General features: G+C 33.1%; 1 protein-coding gene across 18 annotated transcripts in view; it reads right to left on the bottom strand.

The window, feature by feature from the left end:
* The window catches only part of PPIP5K2 (diphosphoinositol pentakisphosphate kinase 2), a 94,127-nt gene that overhangs the window by 49,781 nt on the left and 29,905 nt on the right, over positions 1 to 14,441 (bottom strand). For 14 of the 18 annotated variants that reach the window (XR_002341839.1, XM_021084580.1, XM_013987581.2 and 11 more), the window contains 12 exons: positions 12,863 to 13,024; positions 11,177 to 11,298; positions 9,059 to 9,160; positions 7,871 to 7,957; positions 7,184 to 7,259; positions 6,991 to 7,100; positions 6,193 to 6,278; positions 3,997 to 4,122; positions 3,743 to 3,864; positions 3,293 to 3,475; positions 2,255 to 2,396; positions 1,443 to 1,666 (listed from right to left, as the gene is read on the bottom strand). Coding sequence is in view for 17 of the 18 variants with exons in the window: in XM_021084580.1 (XP_020940239.1) it covers positions 1,443 to 1,666; positions 2,255 to 2,396; positions 3,293 to 3,475; positions 3,743 to 3,864; positions 3,997 to 4,122; positions 6,193 to 6,278; positions 6,991 to 7,100; positions 7,184 to 7,259; positions 7,871 to 7,957; positions 9,059 to 9,160; positions 11,177 to 11,298; positions 12,863 to 13,024 (1,542 nt within the window). In the remaining variant the exon portion in view is untranslated. The remainder of the gene's footprint in view (positions 1 to 1,442; positions 1,667 to 2,254; positions 2,397 to 3,292; positions 3,476 to 3,742; positions 3,865 to 3,996; positions 4,123 to 6,192; positions 6,279 to 6,990; positions 7,101 to 7,183; positions 7,260 to 7,870; positions 7,958 to 9,058; positions 9,161 to 11,176; positions 11,299 to 12,862; positions 13,025 to 14,441) is intronic. The other 4 variants (XM_021084575.1, XM_021084584.1, XM_021084582.1 and 1 more) reach the window with 1 other exon arrangement.

The raw sequence follows: 14,441 nt of genomic DNA, 5'->3' as shown, positions 1-14,441 counted from the left end.
CTTTGTTAACCCTAAATTTGTTTTCTACATCTGTGAGTGTTTTCACTTTTTAGGTATAGATTCATTTGCATTATTTTTTAGATTCCACATAAGTGATTATAATATTTGTCTTTCTCTGACTTAATTCACTTAGTACCATGTTTTCTAGGTCTATCTATATTGCTGCAAATGGCAGTATTTTTTTTTTTTTTATGGCTGAGTAGCATTCCATTGTATGTGTCACGCATACACACCTTAAACCAATCATCTGTTGATAGGCACTTCAGATGTTCACATGTCTTGGTTATTATAAATAGTGCTGCTATGAACACTGGGTGCATGCATCTTTCCAAATTAGTTTTTTCATCTTTTCTGGATATATGAGAGTGGGATTGCTAGATCATACAGTAGTTCTATTTTTACTTTTTAAAGAATCTCTCAACTGGTTTCTATATATGAGTATCTTTAAGTAAGACTTCTTTTATACACAATCTTTACACTTCTCATGTACAGGTGATCCTTGAACAACACGGAGCTTAGGAGCAGCAACTCTCTATGCCACTGAAATTCTGAGTATAACTTAATTGTGATTTTATATCCATGGCAGATTCAACCAACTGTGGATCATGCGGTAATGTAGTATTTACTGTTGAAAAATATCTGCATATAAGAGGACCCATTCAAACCCACATTATTCAAGAATCAACTGTATTCATTTTTTCAGCTTTTTGGTTCACAGTTGGAAAGTCTGATCTACTCCAAACTTCCCTTTACAATATCCAAATAATCTTTTAATAATTGAGTTGAAAAAAGTTAAAAGGGCATCTGCAACTATTGTCTTCTAACACATTCCTTATCTCAACTTGTCATTTCACCTGACTCTTTTATTATCAATCTGATTCTTTGTTTAATTACATTTCGGTTATCAGAACTTTGTTTATACCTTTATTTTTATTCTCCTATAATGAAAAGACTCCACCCTTCCAACATCTACCACTGCCCACAGGAAACTTATATCCTGACCACCAAATATTATTTTCAAAATACTTTCACATAAAGTAAAAAGAACTTCCAACATTTATATAAGGCCACAGCTACCTTCTTCTCCCACTCTGCACACACTCCCATAGCACAGAGCTAGGAGGTGCACAATAGGTGCCCAATAAATACTTAAATGATTTATCCCATCCCATTTTCAGTTATCTTGTTTATTATTAGTGTATTATTAGTCTGTAAGTATCAATTCTTAAATTTTAAAAAGTCACTATTAAAACTATTAAAAGATCACATAATGCTTTAGTTCAACAAAAAAATTTTAAATATAAATTCCTAAGTACTTACTTTCCTCTCTAAAATTATAGGTTTACTGGGACATGAAAACAAACTATCTTTTACCTACTGATAGACATTTTAGCAGTATCTACATAACAGTACAAGAAAACTGATTTGTAGGAGTTACTTACCTGAGGGATAACAATATCTGCTAATGCCTTTGAAAGCCTATATAATTCCATTGTGTTTTCTAATTTCAAGGAACCATTATGCTGGACATCATATTTTATACAGTCATATATGTCAGGGATTTTACTAATGTCGTATCTTCCATTTTTGGTTTTAAAGTCTTTCTCCAACTTGGACCATCTACGTAGCATGAGCTCTAAGGTCTCACTGTGATAAAGCTGAATATCTAAAACAACATAACATTTTCAGTATATTAAACTTCAAAAGCATACAAAGGATATACATTAAAAAACTGATAATAGAAATTTCTTTAAATATCAAAGGTGAAATTGTTAAGTAGCTAGGAAATGTTATTAGAGGCATATACTATTTAGCAATCATATACCATATTTTGTATTTTGCAGACTTGAATAAAGGTGTAAATAATGGGTTAGGAACTGGTTTTACAAAAGACCTTTCCATATGCTACATGCATCAGTTGCCCAAGCTATTAATCAAGCTAGTCTCAGAGACAGAATCCAGATCACTTTCTTGTTTGCTCCTTGTTATGATGCCTATGTAATGGTTAACTGTAAGGCAACACTACATAATCAATCCAGTGAAAATGTTTTATTATCTCTTTCATGATGTCATGGATAAAAGCAACTATAACTTCTCTATTATTCTTTTGCTGGATACATATTAACTCATATTACACCTAGATACAGCAAGAAAGGCTTCATTTCTTATGATTGGTACCCTATTTAAAAATGTTTACAGCAATGACATAGCAACTTTTATTCGTCTTCTGACTAAAGGAAAACAAAGTATTTACCTGATGATTTGGGATCTTCCATACGATGTCTGATTTGAGAAGTCAAACTCTGTATCAAGGAATACACTTTGTCACAGGTCTTCACAGGATTTTTAATTAAATGCATTGATTTGATAAGAGAAATGCTTCCAGATGGAGTAAGCTACAAATGAGTAGAATATATGTATTTTTACATCTGGTCATGCCCAATTGTCCAAGAGAACAATATACAAATTTTTCCAGTAGCTGGAGAATAATTCTAAACTACAAATGAAGATGACCCTGAAAATATAGTTAATAAGATCAAGGAGGAAGTAAGAAACTCAGAATTTCCTGTTTAAAAAATACTAAAACTTAGCTAACATTAGATTATCCACAGAGAAAAATCTAACACAAATATTCTAACTTAAAGGAAATTTTATTCTATCTTACAATGATATTTCGCTGCCTCACTTTATATTTGCAGAAGTTCCTGGGCCAGGGACTAAACCCTTGCCATAGAGGTGACAACATCAGATCCTTACCCACTAGGCCACCAGGGAACTCCTACATTTTTAAAAAGTGGTTTAAAAAAAAAAAAATCATGCAACAAGAGACCACATGTAACCTGTAAAACCTAAAAGGGAGACAGTATGCCAACCTATGAAAACAATACTACACAGAAATGATTATTCATTAAGTATGGAAATTCTCAAAAGCGTGGATGAATTTTACAAACATTGAGAAAAAGAAGCCAGACATAAAGGAAATGTTCTATTATATAAAGCTTAAAAAAACGGCCAAAAGTGAGACAATGACAGTTACAGATACATATTTATGTAATAAGCATTCTGGATAAGAGAGTATAAAAAGCTGGGACAGTGTTCAGGCAGATAGGGATAGGGCTGCAACTGGGAAGGGGCACACAGAGGCTAGAGTTGTTCCAGTGTTCTGTTTCTCTGTGTAATGATTATATGCGTATTTGTTTTATAATACGACAAATTCTAAGTTACATTTTATGCACTTTTCTGTGCATGTGTGTCTGCATATTTCACAGTACAAAAGTTTGCTAAGACCCACCTTTTCATAATCCTCAGCAGTAAAATCTCTGTCTTTCTGAAGTATTTCATGAAGTCTTGCTTTCACACGTTGCTGACAACTGCTCAAAGAATCACTATCACTATCCAAAAGGCCATTCATGTTTGCACTTTTTACCATCTGAACAAGAATGGGTGTAAGCTCTCCTTCTAGAGCTAATAGCCCCTAAACACATCAAATAAAACCAAAACAGATATAAGAATTACTATGCAAAACAAAGTATCTTAGTAATCATTTTGCTATATGCTGAATCTCACAAGGTATAAGGTTACAATTTATAATAAATTTTATTAATAACACAACTTACTGCAATTTCAGGGCTTCAGGAACAAGTTTCAAATTTAAAATTTTTAAATTCTGCCTTAGTAAAAATCTTTTAAAATGCTCCATTAGATGCAAATTCTAGTAATTCTAAAAAACATTTATTTATACCTTTGCAAAGGCGGCTGCAGTCATCTGGACTCGTCCTTCATCAGAGGCATATATTTTAAGGTCATGTCGGTAGGTACTATGCAATCTAAGTAAACCACAACCAGGAAATCCTGCATAATCTCCTGAAAATAAATCCTCAAATCACTTAAGCTATATTTTTATCTCACTGTATTTCTACAAGTATTTAATAACATTTCAAAATGAGGATTTGAAAATATGAAATTTAAACAAATGAAAGCAACTCCAAGATTTACCTTGACCTCCAGGATACATACACCTGAAAGCTCTTCCAAGTTCTTCAGCCTGGACCCTGCCAGCAGGGGTCAGTTCTCCTCCCCATTTTAGAACCAAAAGTAAGGATGGCTCTTCTCTTCGACTATCTAAGATACATGTGAAAGGATAAAGCAAATATTAAGTTTGTTTCTTTTAAACAGACATATTTCAAGATTGATTTTTTTCTTTGTGACTCTTCTGCAGTGGAATATGGCCCTTATGTAAATTATTTTGTTCCTTAAACATACCTAGATCAAAAATCTCTTTTATACTCTAGAAAGAAGGCTCTTTCCCAGTGGGCTGAAAGGAAACTTCTCCCTTCCCTGCTCTCAAAGCAGTGTGAGAGCCATGTTTTTTGCCCAATGTATTTCATTGTACTAGATATGCTAGACTTCTTGCTCCTTGATGACAGGATTCAGATTTTTATATTGTGAGCCTCCTGCAGTACTGTCATATAAGAGGTAAATGTTATCCAAAGTGAAGAAGATACAGATATTTTTACAATTAGGAATCAATTATTTGCATAATTTTTAAGAAGATGGGAGACGACAGAGCTTAATTATGTATATAAATTAAATTTATGAGTTAGATATACAATAAATATAACCAAGAGCAGTTTTTTAAATCTGAGTTGTAGAAGCTATATGTACCAGACCAAAGTATTTTCTCACACACAGGGAAGATCTAAGTTTCCATATTTAATGTTGACCTGTTCTTTATCAGCCCCTAAGATCTGTGCTGGGTTCCAGAAACAAAGATCATTTAAAAATTAGCACTACAGGCACTGAAAAATTTGATGATTCATCAAAAGTGATAGAAAATCACCCTTTTTCGGTGGAGCTAGTTAGTAGTTGTATGTGATTGTCTATGTAGGCCAACATTAATTTATGGTAAGGCAACTAATTGACTTTTATATTATATAGTTGTTTATGGAATAACATCAAACTACAGAAAATTAATCTGTAGTACTAGTAATCACAAGTGTGACAAGAGAACAGTATCAAATTTTAGAATAAAGATCAACATAATCAAATCCGTGTTTACATTTTAAAGATCATTAAGTTTTGCTACTATAAATAATGCCTTTATGAATATCCCTATGGAATAATCTTTCTCTCAATCTCTTATTACCCTATAGGGATAGATTCTTTTTTTTTTTTTTTTTTTTTTGTCTTTTTGCTATTTCTTGCGCCGCTCCTGCGGCATATGGAGGTTCCCAGGCTAGGGGTCCAATCGGAGCTGTGGCCGCCAGCCTACGCCAGAGCCACAGCAACGCCGGATCCAAGCCGCGTCTGCAACCTACACCACAGCTCACGGCAACGCCGGATCGTTAACCCACTGAGCAAGGGCAGGGACCGAACCCGCAACCTCATGGTTCCTAGTCGGATTCGTTAACCACTGCGCCACGACGGGAACTCCGGGATAGATTCTTATAAGTAGAATTAAGGTCAAAGCATATGAAAATTTTTTGAAGTTCTGATATACATTGCCAAATTACTTTTCAGAGAGTTACAGCAACTTACAGTCCTACCAGAAGACTAAAATCCTGCCATACTGTATTCTCATCAGCAATTGAAAAGAAAATAAATAAGAAAACACTCTGCCAGTGTGATAGGAAAGACTGATCATTATTATAGTTATCATTTTTGCATTGGGCTTCTGCATTTCTCCATAAAATGGCTTCTGCTGATCTCTGTTTGTTTTTCTTTTGAAACGTAAATGAATTTATGGGCTTTTGTGCTGATTGCTCTTAGGAGAGTAATTTAAATGCTTATTCTGATTTAGTGGGTGGAGAAAAATATCTATTTCAGAAACATATTGATTGTGTATTTTTTCAAATAGTCTTTTTGTACCTTTTGAGCTTTCTTCCTGTGTATCCCTTATGGAAAAGGACACATTAAGTAACATTTACAAATAAAGAAGCTTTCTGAAGAGTAAAAGGGAGGACATAAACAGTTGTCAAAATAATAAAACCCATTTTTTTCCTTAAAGGACTTAAAATAAAATTTCTTTTATTTAAAAGACAGAAGACCTAGTTAACAAAAAAAAAAAAAACAAACAACTCTTTCTTTTTCCTCTATTTAGCATTCTAGCTTTTAAACTATTAGGCAGATTACAAAGGTAATCAACAATGAGGAGTAAATCTCTATACACAATAGGCATAAATAATGACATACCTTCTTCTTCACTAGATGTCTTAGGACAACCATGAGGGAGATAGGTTAATTGGACTTTACGATTTATTCCAGAAAAATGGCCATACCTGAAAAATAAAATGGCAAACAGAACAGACAATATTCAATAAGCATTAAATGCTACCTCCTAAAGAAAAACTAAAATCCACCTGGAGAAAAACTCAATCTTACATTTTAGTATTTCCTTCTGTTTGTAATTACCTTGCTGAATTCTTCAAAATATTCTAGCTCAGAATCTATAGTTATTCCAACTACATTAAAAATAAAAATACAATAAAGTTTCTCTACAAAAGTTGGTTAATTTTAATAGATAAAAAATATATAAATATATAAAACCATAAATGCATGGGTCTAGAAAAAAACAAAAGAACTAAGATTGTAAGTGGTCAAAGTAAAGCTTATAATAGCAATATTGCTGGTATCAATTCCACTTGATTAAAACATAGTGTAAAGTTAGTTAAACAGTAATGAATCTGTGGTAAAGTTAGCAATGTGGCCTTCATCCTAGTAGTAGTTCATGGAAGATCCTAATTTGATGTCCTCTTTGGATCTTCTCATCAAAATTAAAACTAAAATAATAATCTTCGATACAATCTCTTTTCTCGCTGATGAAAATAAAATTCTTATTAGATTTTCATTAATTTCTCCTCAATTATAGCGATAAAGGGAAAAAAGAACAAACTGCGAAGGATATTAACATGAAAAGCCACACATTAAAAAAAAAAAAAAAAGAGCACTACAAGTAGTTACCAAAATTAAGGGTGTCAAAAAGATACTTACATCTCTAAGACGGTCTTAAGTTGTTCAAGTTTTGATTTGTTTTCTTCAATTTCAGAATCATTATTTTGCCCCAGCTCCATAAGAAGCTGTCGTGCAATATCTAACACTTCCTGTAAAATAAGTAAAGAACTGAATTTTTATGTTTCACAGCCACTAGTAATTAAAAACCCAACAAGATATCAAAAGCACTTGCCTGTAACTGTTTTGGTTTTTTGAGCTTTAATTTCCCAGATTTATATCCATCACACTTTTCAAAAAGATCAAAGAATCTTATAAAAAGGACAGAGCACTGTTAGGCATTTGCAACAATTAATATTATCACTATACACTTAAGCAATCAATTATAATATATGATAGATATAGGGCTAGACCAGCAATATATAATAGATACGGGACTTGGGCTCTACGGATTTTAAATACTGTGTGACCTCTTTCACTACATGATTTTCCTCCTCTACTTTGACTGATAAAACTTACTATTTTCCTAAACCACACCAAACTAATAATCACTAGACTAACTGAATAGAAGTAACAAACTTTCTTTCTACTAAATTTCAAATAGAAGTTTGAGAAGTCAATGACTCTCAGAAGTAATATAAAAGAGTAGTAAACCAAGATTAAATAGAACAATTTTGTAAGAAATAAAAGCCAGGTAAGGCTAGTAATCATTTATGGACATTGCCTCAGTAATTTTCAGATGCTGATGCATACAATTTAAAATGGATTTTATTTGATTTTTTTTCCCCAGTGGTATAAATATTAATGATCAAGAAACAGCAGTACACAGTTTACTTATATGAGGTACTGATCAAAATAGATCAGAACTTATCAGAAATCTTAAATTATTTCCTAAGGATTAAATTATTCCCTTTAAACATACTTTTGATGCCTCACTTCCATTTTCATTTTTTGTTTTGGTGTTCGATCCCCATGACGTATGACAGCTATGACACATCTAAGTTCCATCCTAAAATTAAAAAAATAATTTTCTCAATTTTCTAATAAGATGTGTGTTATATAATTCAGATTAATACATCTAATTACTTATTTAGAACCATCTTCTACGATTTCAAGGTCCTTCCTACGACAAATAGTGCTTGTAACCCCTAGACAATTTTATTAAATCAAATCCTAAAAAGAATTTAAGAGGTTGGAGGGGGAGTAATATCAAGCTATATAATACCTGTTTCCTCTCTAGAAATGACTATGCAAACTCTGGGATAAAAGTAAATGAACTGCAGTCCCCAAACTTCATTAAGTATCTGCCCTATAGCAAAGATCATATAGACTGAGAGTTCATAAAATCCAAAAACTTTAATCTGGCTATATTTATTTTGCCCATGTAAGAAAAATGTTTCAAACTCAAATTACTGGAAGATAAAACTGGCTTAGGAAAAATAGTAGTGTATAATGTAGCATTTGCCAGACTGTGAGACAGAGAACACAAACCTGTAAGATTAAATAAGTTACCCAAAAAAATGTTTCATGTTAAATAAGATTGGAAATACTGGTTTAAAGGCAAAGTTAAGTATTTTTGTCCTCCCCTCCACTCTAATCAGGACTTACTAGAATATTTAACATACTAACATAAATTTCTAAGCTGTGAATATGAAGCATTTGGTTAGTTCGCCTGAGTAATAGGTGAATTTCAAGCAGTAACTTTCACCAGAATATTATGGAAAACATTGTTGATGTAATTAATTTACTTCAAGATGTAATTGTATATTTTTTTTTCTAACATTCTGAGAGCACCAAAGTTGTATGAACACTGACCATGAATCTTTAAGTAACATGCCTATTGGCACCTCCTTTATTTTTATGGCTTAATTCAATAGTTCTATAATTATTCAAGCATTTTTCAGGATTTTATTTTTAACAAGAGAAAAGATCTTTAGTCTAAATAGACCCATGGAAAGCATATAATCTATTTCTCCATCTACAGAGTGAATCATACATAAACATACACAATATGTGTCTAATAATTATTCAGAAATGTAATATTTATTATAATAGCACAGACCAATGGGGAAAAACCTCAGAGTTTCTAAACAAAAATATTCAAACTTACATAGTGCCAGATGTGGTTGGTACAATTGGGATATCTTCAGCTTCTAAGGGTATTGACCAGGGGATATGAAACTGTGGAGCAAGCTCTCGCATTACAATATTCCTTCAAGACAAAAAGAAGAGAAAAATTGATGACAAGTAACAGAGACTCATAGGAGTTAAAGTCAAACTGTCTCTTGATTGTATGAACACAGCATATAAACAGTAACCCCAAAAAATCAATCCTGATCAAGAAAAGTTAGATCAGCCGTCCTAAACTGGTGTATGTATGGAACACACCAATGGGAAGTCATAAATTTGGAATTCATCTATTTGCTTTCACTTTAAAAATATAAATCACATTAAATTCAAGTAAATCTCGTGTATCTACTTACACAGATTCTGAAATCAAGATTGTGTCTTCTGGAGTTCCCGTCATGGTGCAGTGATTAAGGAATCCGACTAGGAACCATGAGGTTGTGGGTTCGATCCCTGGCCTTGCTCAGTGGGTTAAGGTGTAGGTTGCAGAGGTGGCTTGGATCCTGCATTGCTGTGGCTCTGGTGTAGGTCCGTGGCTATAGCTACGATCAGACCCCTAGCCTGGGAACCTCCATATGCCGAGGGATCGGCCCTTGAAGAGGCAAAAAGACAAAAAAAAAAAAAAGATTGTGTCTTCTCTGTGGCCGTTGATGATTTCCTACCAATTTTTACTGATCAACTATAATGCAATTTTAAATACTACTGCTTATTTTTAACATACTTGTATTACATTTTGCTAATAGGGCTAAAAATGAAAACACGTATATGTAACTATTAAACATTTTTTGTTTTATTTAAATTTCGCATTTATTCACTCAAAATTCACTTTAAGGGTAAGTTCACAAACTTTTGAAATTAACAGGTGATTCCATTTTTTTTCTTTTTTTAGCGTTTTAGGGAGACACCTGTGGCATATTGAAATTCCCACAGGCTTGGGGCGAAAACTGAGCTGCAGCTGCCAGCCTACACTACAGCCACAGCAATGCAGGATCCAAAACATGTCTGTGACCTACGCCATAGCTCACAGCAATACTGGATTCTTAACCCACTGAGAGAAGCCAGGGATCGAACCCACATTCTCGTCAGTTTTGTTACCACTGAGCCACAATGGGAACTCCCTCAATTATTAAAATACATTTTAAAGTGTAAGTTTCCTTCATATGCCACAGGTGTGGCGCTGAAAAGACAAAAAAATGAAAAAGAAAAAAGGTGTAAGTTTCTTAAGGCTTTGTCATATATACTTTGAAATGGTTTAAAAAGTTGTTTTTCAATCTTCTAAATCAAGATACAAGAAAATAATTCAAAGAATGTAAAAATGACATTTCTGTATGCAGTAATTTATTTTACACTCACTTGATAACCTCATGAGATTACGCTTGTAGAAAGCAGAATCATTCAAAAGAATTCTGAATTCCAAATATTTCTATTTTATTCTGGTTATTTATTTTATGAATGTTAATTTTGTACCATTAGGTACTATAATTACTTATCAAAAACTTGGGAAACAGGAGTTGCTGTCGTGGCTCAGTGGTATCAAACCTGACTAGCATCCATGAGGACACAGGTTTGATCCCTGGCCCCATTCAGCGGGTTAAGGATCCAGAGCTGCCGTGAGTTGTGGTGTAGGTTGCACATGGCTTGGATCCTGAGCTGCTGCCGCTGTAGTATATACTGGCAGCTACAGTTCCATTTCAACACCAAGCCTGGGAACTTCCATATGCCACAGGTGTGGCCCTAAAAAGACAAAAGGAAAAAAAGCCAAAAAACAAACAAAAAAACCTTGAGAAACAAAGGTATCTAGTAAATGAGCCTTTTTGACTAATAATCATTATTTCAGCATTTCTAAATCCATGAGGTTAAATACGTTTAAGCCTTTATCTTAAAAGCCTTGGCCATAAATTTGTCTTTCACAACCCCAAGTATAATTCAGGATTTGGTATAATCACTGGGGATGTCATTTTTATGAACACTTATTTTTACCCTAGAGTGGTTACAAAACCCTGATCATTTGATGATGTTTACAATTACTTGGTTTCTGAATATCTATTATGCATTAGCTGCAAAAAAGGTAAAAAGGAAGAAATATAAAGAAAAATCTTACCCAAGTATTTTTGCACAATCATCATAATACTTCATGGAATTTTTCACAAAACTGAAGCCATTGACATCACAGACATAGGACTGTCCATTGGCCCGTAACAAATCAAAGCCACAAACTGTTTGCTATTCAAAATAAATTATAAACTTTAAAGTTCCATTTGAATTAAAATTATTTCCCAGTCTTATTAGAACATATCAAAATTTTATAAATGCCTAAAAGTATATTATTGTTTATTAGTTTACTTCATAGTAAATTAAAAAAAAAGAAACTAGTTATTTGTACCTTGAATACTCTGAAAATATATAACACATGCCATATGATTATTTAGGTTCTTACCATGAGGTAGATGTAGAAACATAATGCTTAAAGGACTAGAGGAAAAAAAAAAAAAAAAAAAAAAAACACCAAACGTCTAAAAAAAAAAAAAAAAAAATCAAGAATTTCTTCAATTAACATTTAATTAAAAAACAAAAGTAAAAAATTGTAAAGGCTTTGATAAATTTCATACTAGCACAAATTACATCACTTTACTCTAAAAAAAAAAAATCACTTTAATCCAAACCCCACCCCCCAAAAAAACTGAGAAAGTTTTGAAGACATATCCCAGAGGAAATATCTAATTATCCCCATGAATCTTTCAAACACTGACAACCACATGCTTGTGAGCACCTGAAATAAATTTACTTTATGTGGGAGAAAACAGTTGAAAAGAATAAATTTCCTGCTCAGGTTTCAGGAATTTTTTGATCTTCTACATTTTATATTCAAACAGTCACGTATCAGTATAACATGACTTTAAGAAATGTTTTTTGGAATTCTGGCATTACTAAATTAAAACAATTTCAGGCTGAGAAGCTATTAAAACATATTTCAGGCTGAGACTTCAAATTATTAAGACACAAAGAATGTATCTATTATTTAATAACCAGTAATATACACAAGGCTTTAAGTTATATATCCAAGGCAAGGCTTCAACAAAGTTTACCCTTTATTAGATGCAAGTTGTACTACCTCTATTTAAATCTTTACTATACAATAGTAAAAGCCTAATATAGATTGAGAGAACTAATCAAACATCAGAAGTACAAAGTTTTCTTTAACAAGTATATTAGAAATGCCTTCATGAACATATTTTATCATATATAATAGGCCAAAAGATCAACTGCCAAGGCTAGATGTCTGAGGAACTTTTTTATTAAAAAAAAAAAAAAAATGACTTATTGGATTTCCCCTATGGCATAGTACGTTAAGGACCTGGCATTGTCACTACAGTGGCTCAGGTCACTGGTGGGTTCAATCCCTGGCCTAGGAACTTCCACATGCCATGGGTATGGCCAAAAATTAAAACAAAAAAATCACTTATCAATTCTATGAGTAAATACTTGTAACAAGTTTTGTTTTTAGCATGTTAATACCCTTAAAATGCTAGTTTCAGTTAAGTTTTCCTTTGTAATCTTAATTTCTGAACTGACAAAGTTTCTTTCTATATAATAAAGAGAAATAAGGTGTTCATTTATTATGTTTTTATTAATGGCACTACAAGAATCTCTTGAAAAGTAAACAAACCATTCAGATGTATCACTTTCTCAGCTCACTTCTCCTGTTACAAGTCCAAATAATACCTCTTTTACTCAAAAAAGAAAATTAAAATTTTTCCAAGGGTCTACTGCCTGCATAACATCTTACCTTAAATGCAAGGCAGACTTTCCAAGCAATTAATTTCTCTCTTGCATTGAGAATAACAGGGTATCTTACTTCTTTTCCTTCACTATCTCTTTCCACCTTGCCATCGAGTGCAGGAGATTTTCGAGCTTCAGCATGGGCATAATCTGGACCCACTGTATAAACCTTTCAGGAACATTAAAAAAATTTTAACGTTTTAAAAATTGAACAGTAAATTTTTAGCGTTATATATTTTTACTTAAAAATATATAAATAGAAACAGTAGGTGAAAAATTTAAGGAAAAAATAATGAATAAAAAATACCTCAGTCTCTAGACTATTTTTTTTCACACATCTATTTACATGTCAAAATGATCAACACATTAGAAGAGGTTATAAATAATTATATGGCAAAATTGGTAAAGTGGGGTTCCAATCTCTACAGAAAATAATTATATGAAACATTATGAGGGAACAGTAGAATGTATATGATGTGATCCTTCTTAAACTGTTTTCGTTCAACAAAGGAGAGGTACAAGTAACTATAAAAAATTGTAGAAAGAAGCAAATGACAAAATACATATTTAAAAGGGGTTGAGGATGAGGGACAGCATGAATTTGAAAGTAGATAAGAGAGGTAAAGACACTCTAAGCAAAGGTAATAAACACAACGGGCAGAGGCATGAAACAGCATGATGCATTCGGGTAATAGTAAGTTATTTGGTATGGTCTATTACCATAAGAAATAAGGTTTATAGGACAGAGGGCAGACTGTGAACTATCTTGTATGCCAGCCATATGAATCTGAGAATTATCCTGTGTCAAAGAGGATCCACAAGAGAATTTTTTAAATTTTTTTATTGTGATTGATTTACAATGTTCTGTCAATTTCTGCTGTACAGCAAAGTGACCCAGTCATGTGTATATATACATTCTTTTTCTCACATTATCCTCCATCATGTTCCACCACAAGTGATTAGATATATAGTTCCCTGTGCTATACAGGAGGATCTCAGTCCATCCACTCCAAAAGCAACAGTTTTCATCTACTAACACTGGACTCCCAATCCATCCTACTCGCTCTCTCTCCCTACTGGCAAACAACAAGTCTGTCCTACATGTCCATGATCTTTCCTGTTTTGTAGATAGATCATCTATGCTATATTTTAGACTCCACATTTAAGTGAGATTATATGGTATCTTTCTCTTTCTGACTTACTCAGTATGAGAATCTCCAGTTCCATCCATGTTGCTGCAAATGGCATTATTTTGTACTTTTTTATGGCTGAGTATTATTCCATTGTATATATGTACCAATCTTGCTAATCCATTCATCTGTTGATGGACATTTTGGTTGTTACCGTGTCTTGGCTATTGTGAATAGTGCTGCAATGAATATACAGGTGCATGCATCTTTTTCAATGGAAGTTTTGTCCAGATAAATGTCCAGGAGTGGGCTTGCTGGGTCATTATGGTAGTTCTCTATTGGGTTGATGAGGTATTTTCCATACTGTTTTCCATAGTGGTGGTACTAATTTACATTCCCACCAACAGTGCAGGAGGGTGCTCTTTTCTCCACATCCTCTCCAGCATTTGTTACTTG

The sequence above is a fragment of the Sus scrofa genome, chromosome 2, assembly GCF_000003025.6.
Source record: "Sus scrofa isolate TJ Tabasco breed Duroc chromosome 2, Sscrofa11.1, whole genome shotgun sequence".
Lineage (NCBI taxonomy): Eukaryota > Metazoa > Chordata > Mammalia > Artiodactyla > Suidae > Sus > Sus scrofa.
This window is presented reverse-complemented; position numbering and strand designations above follow the sequence as displayed.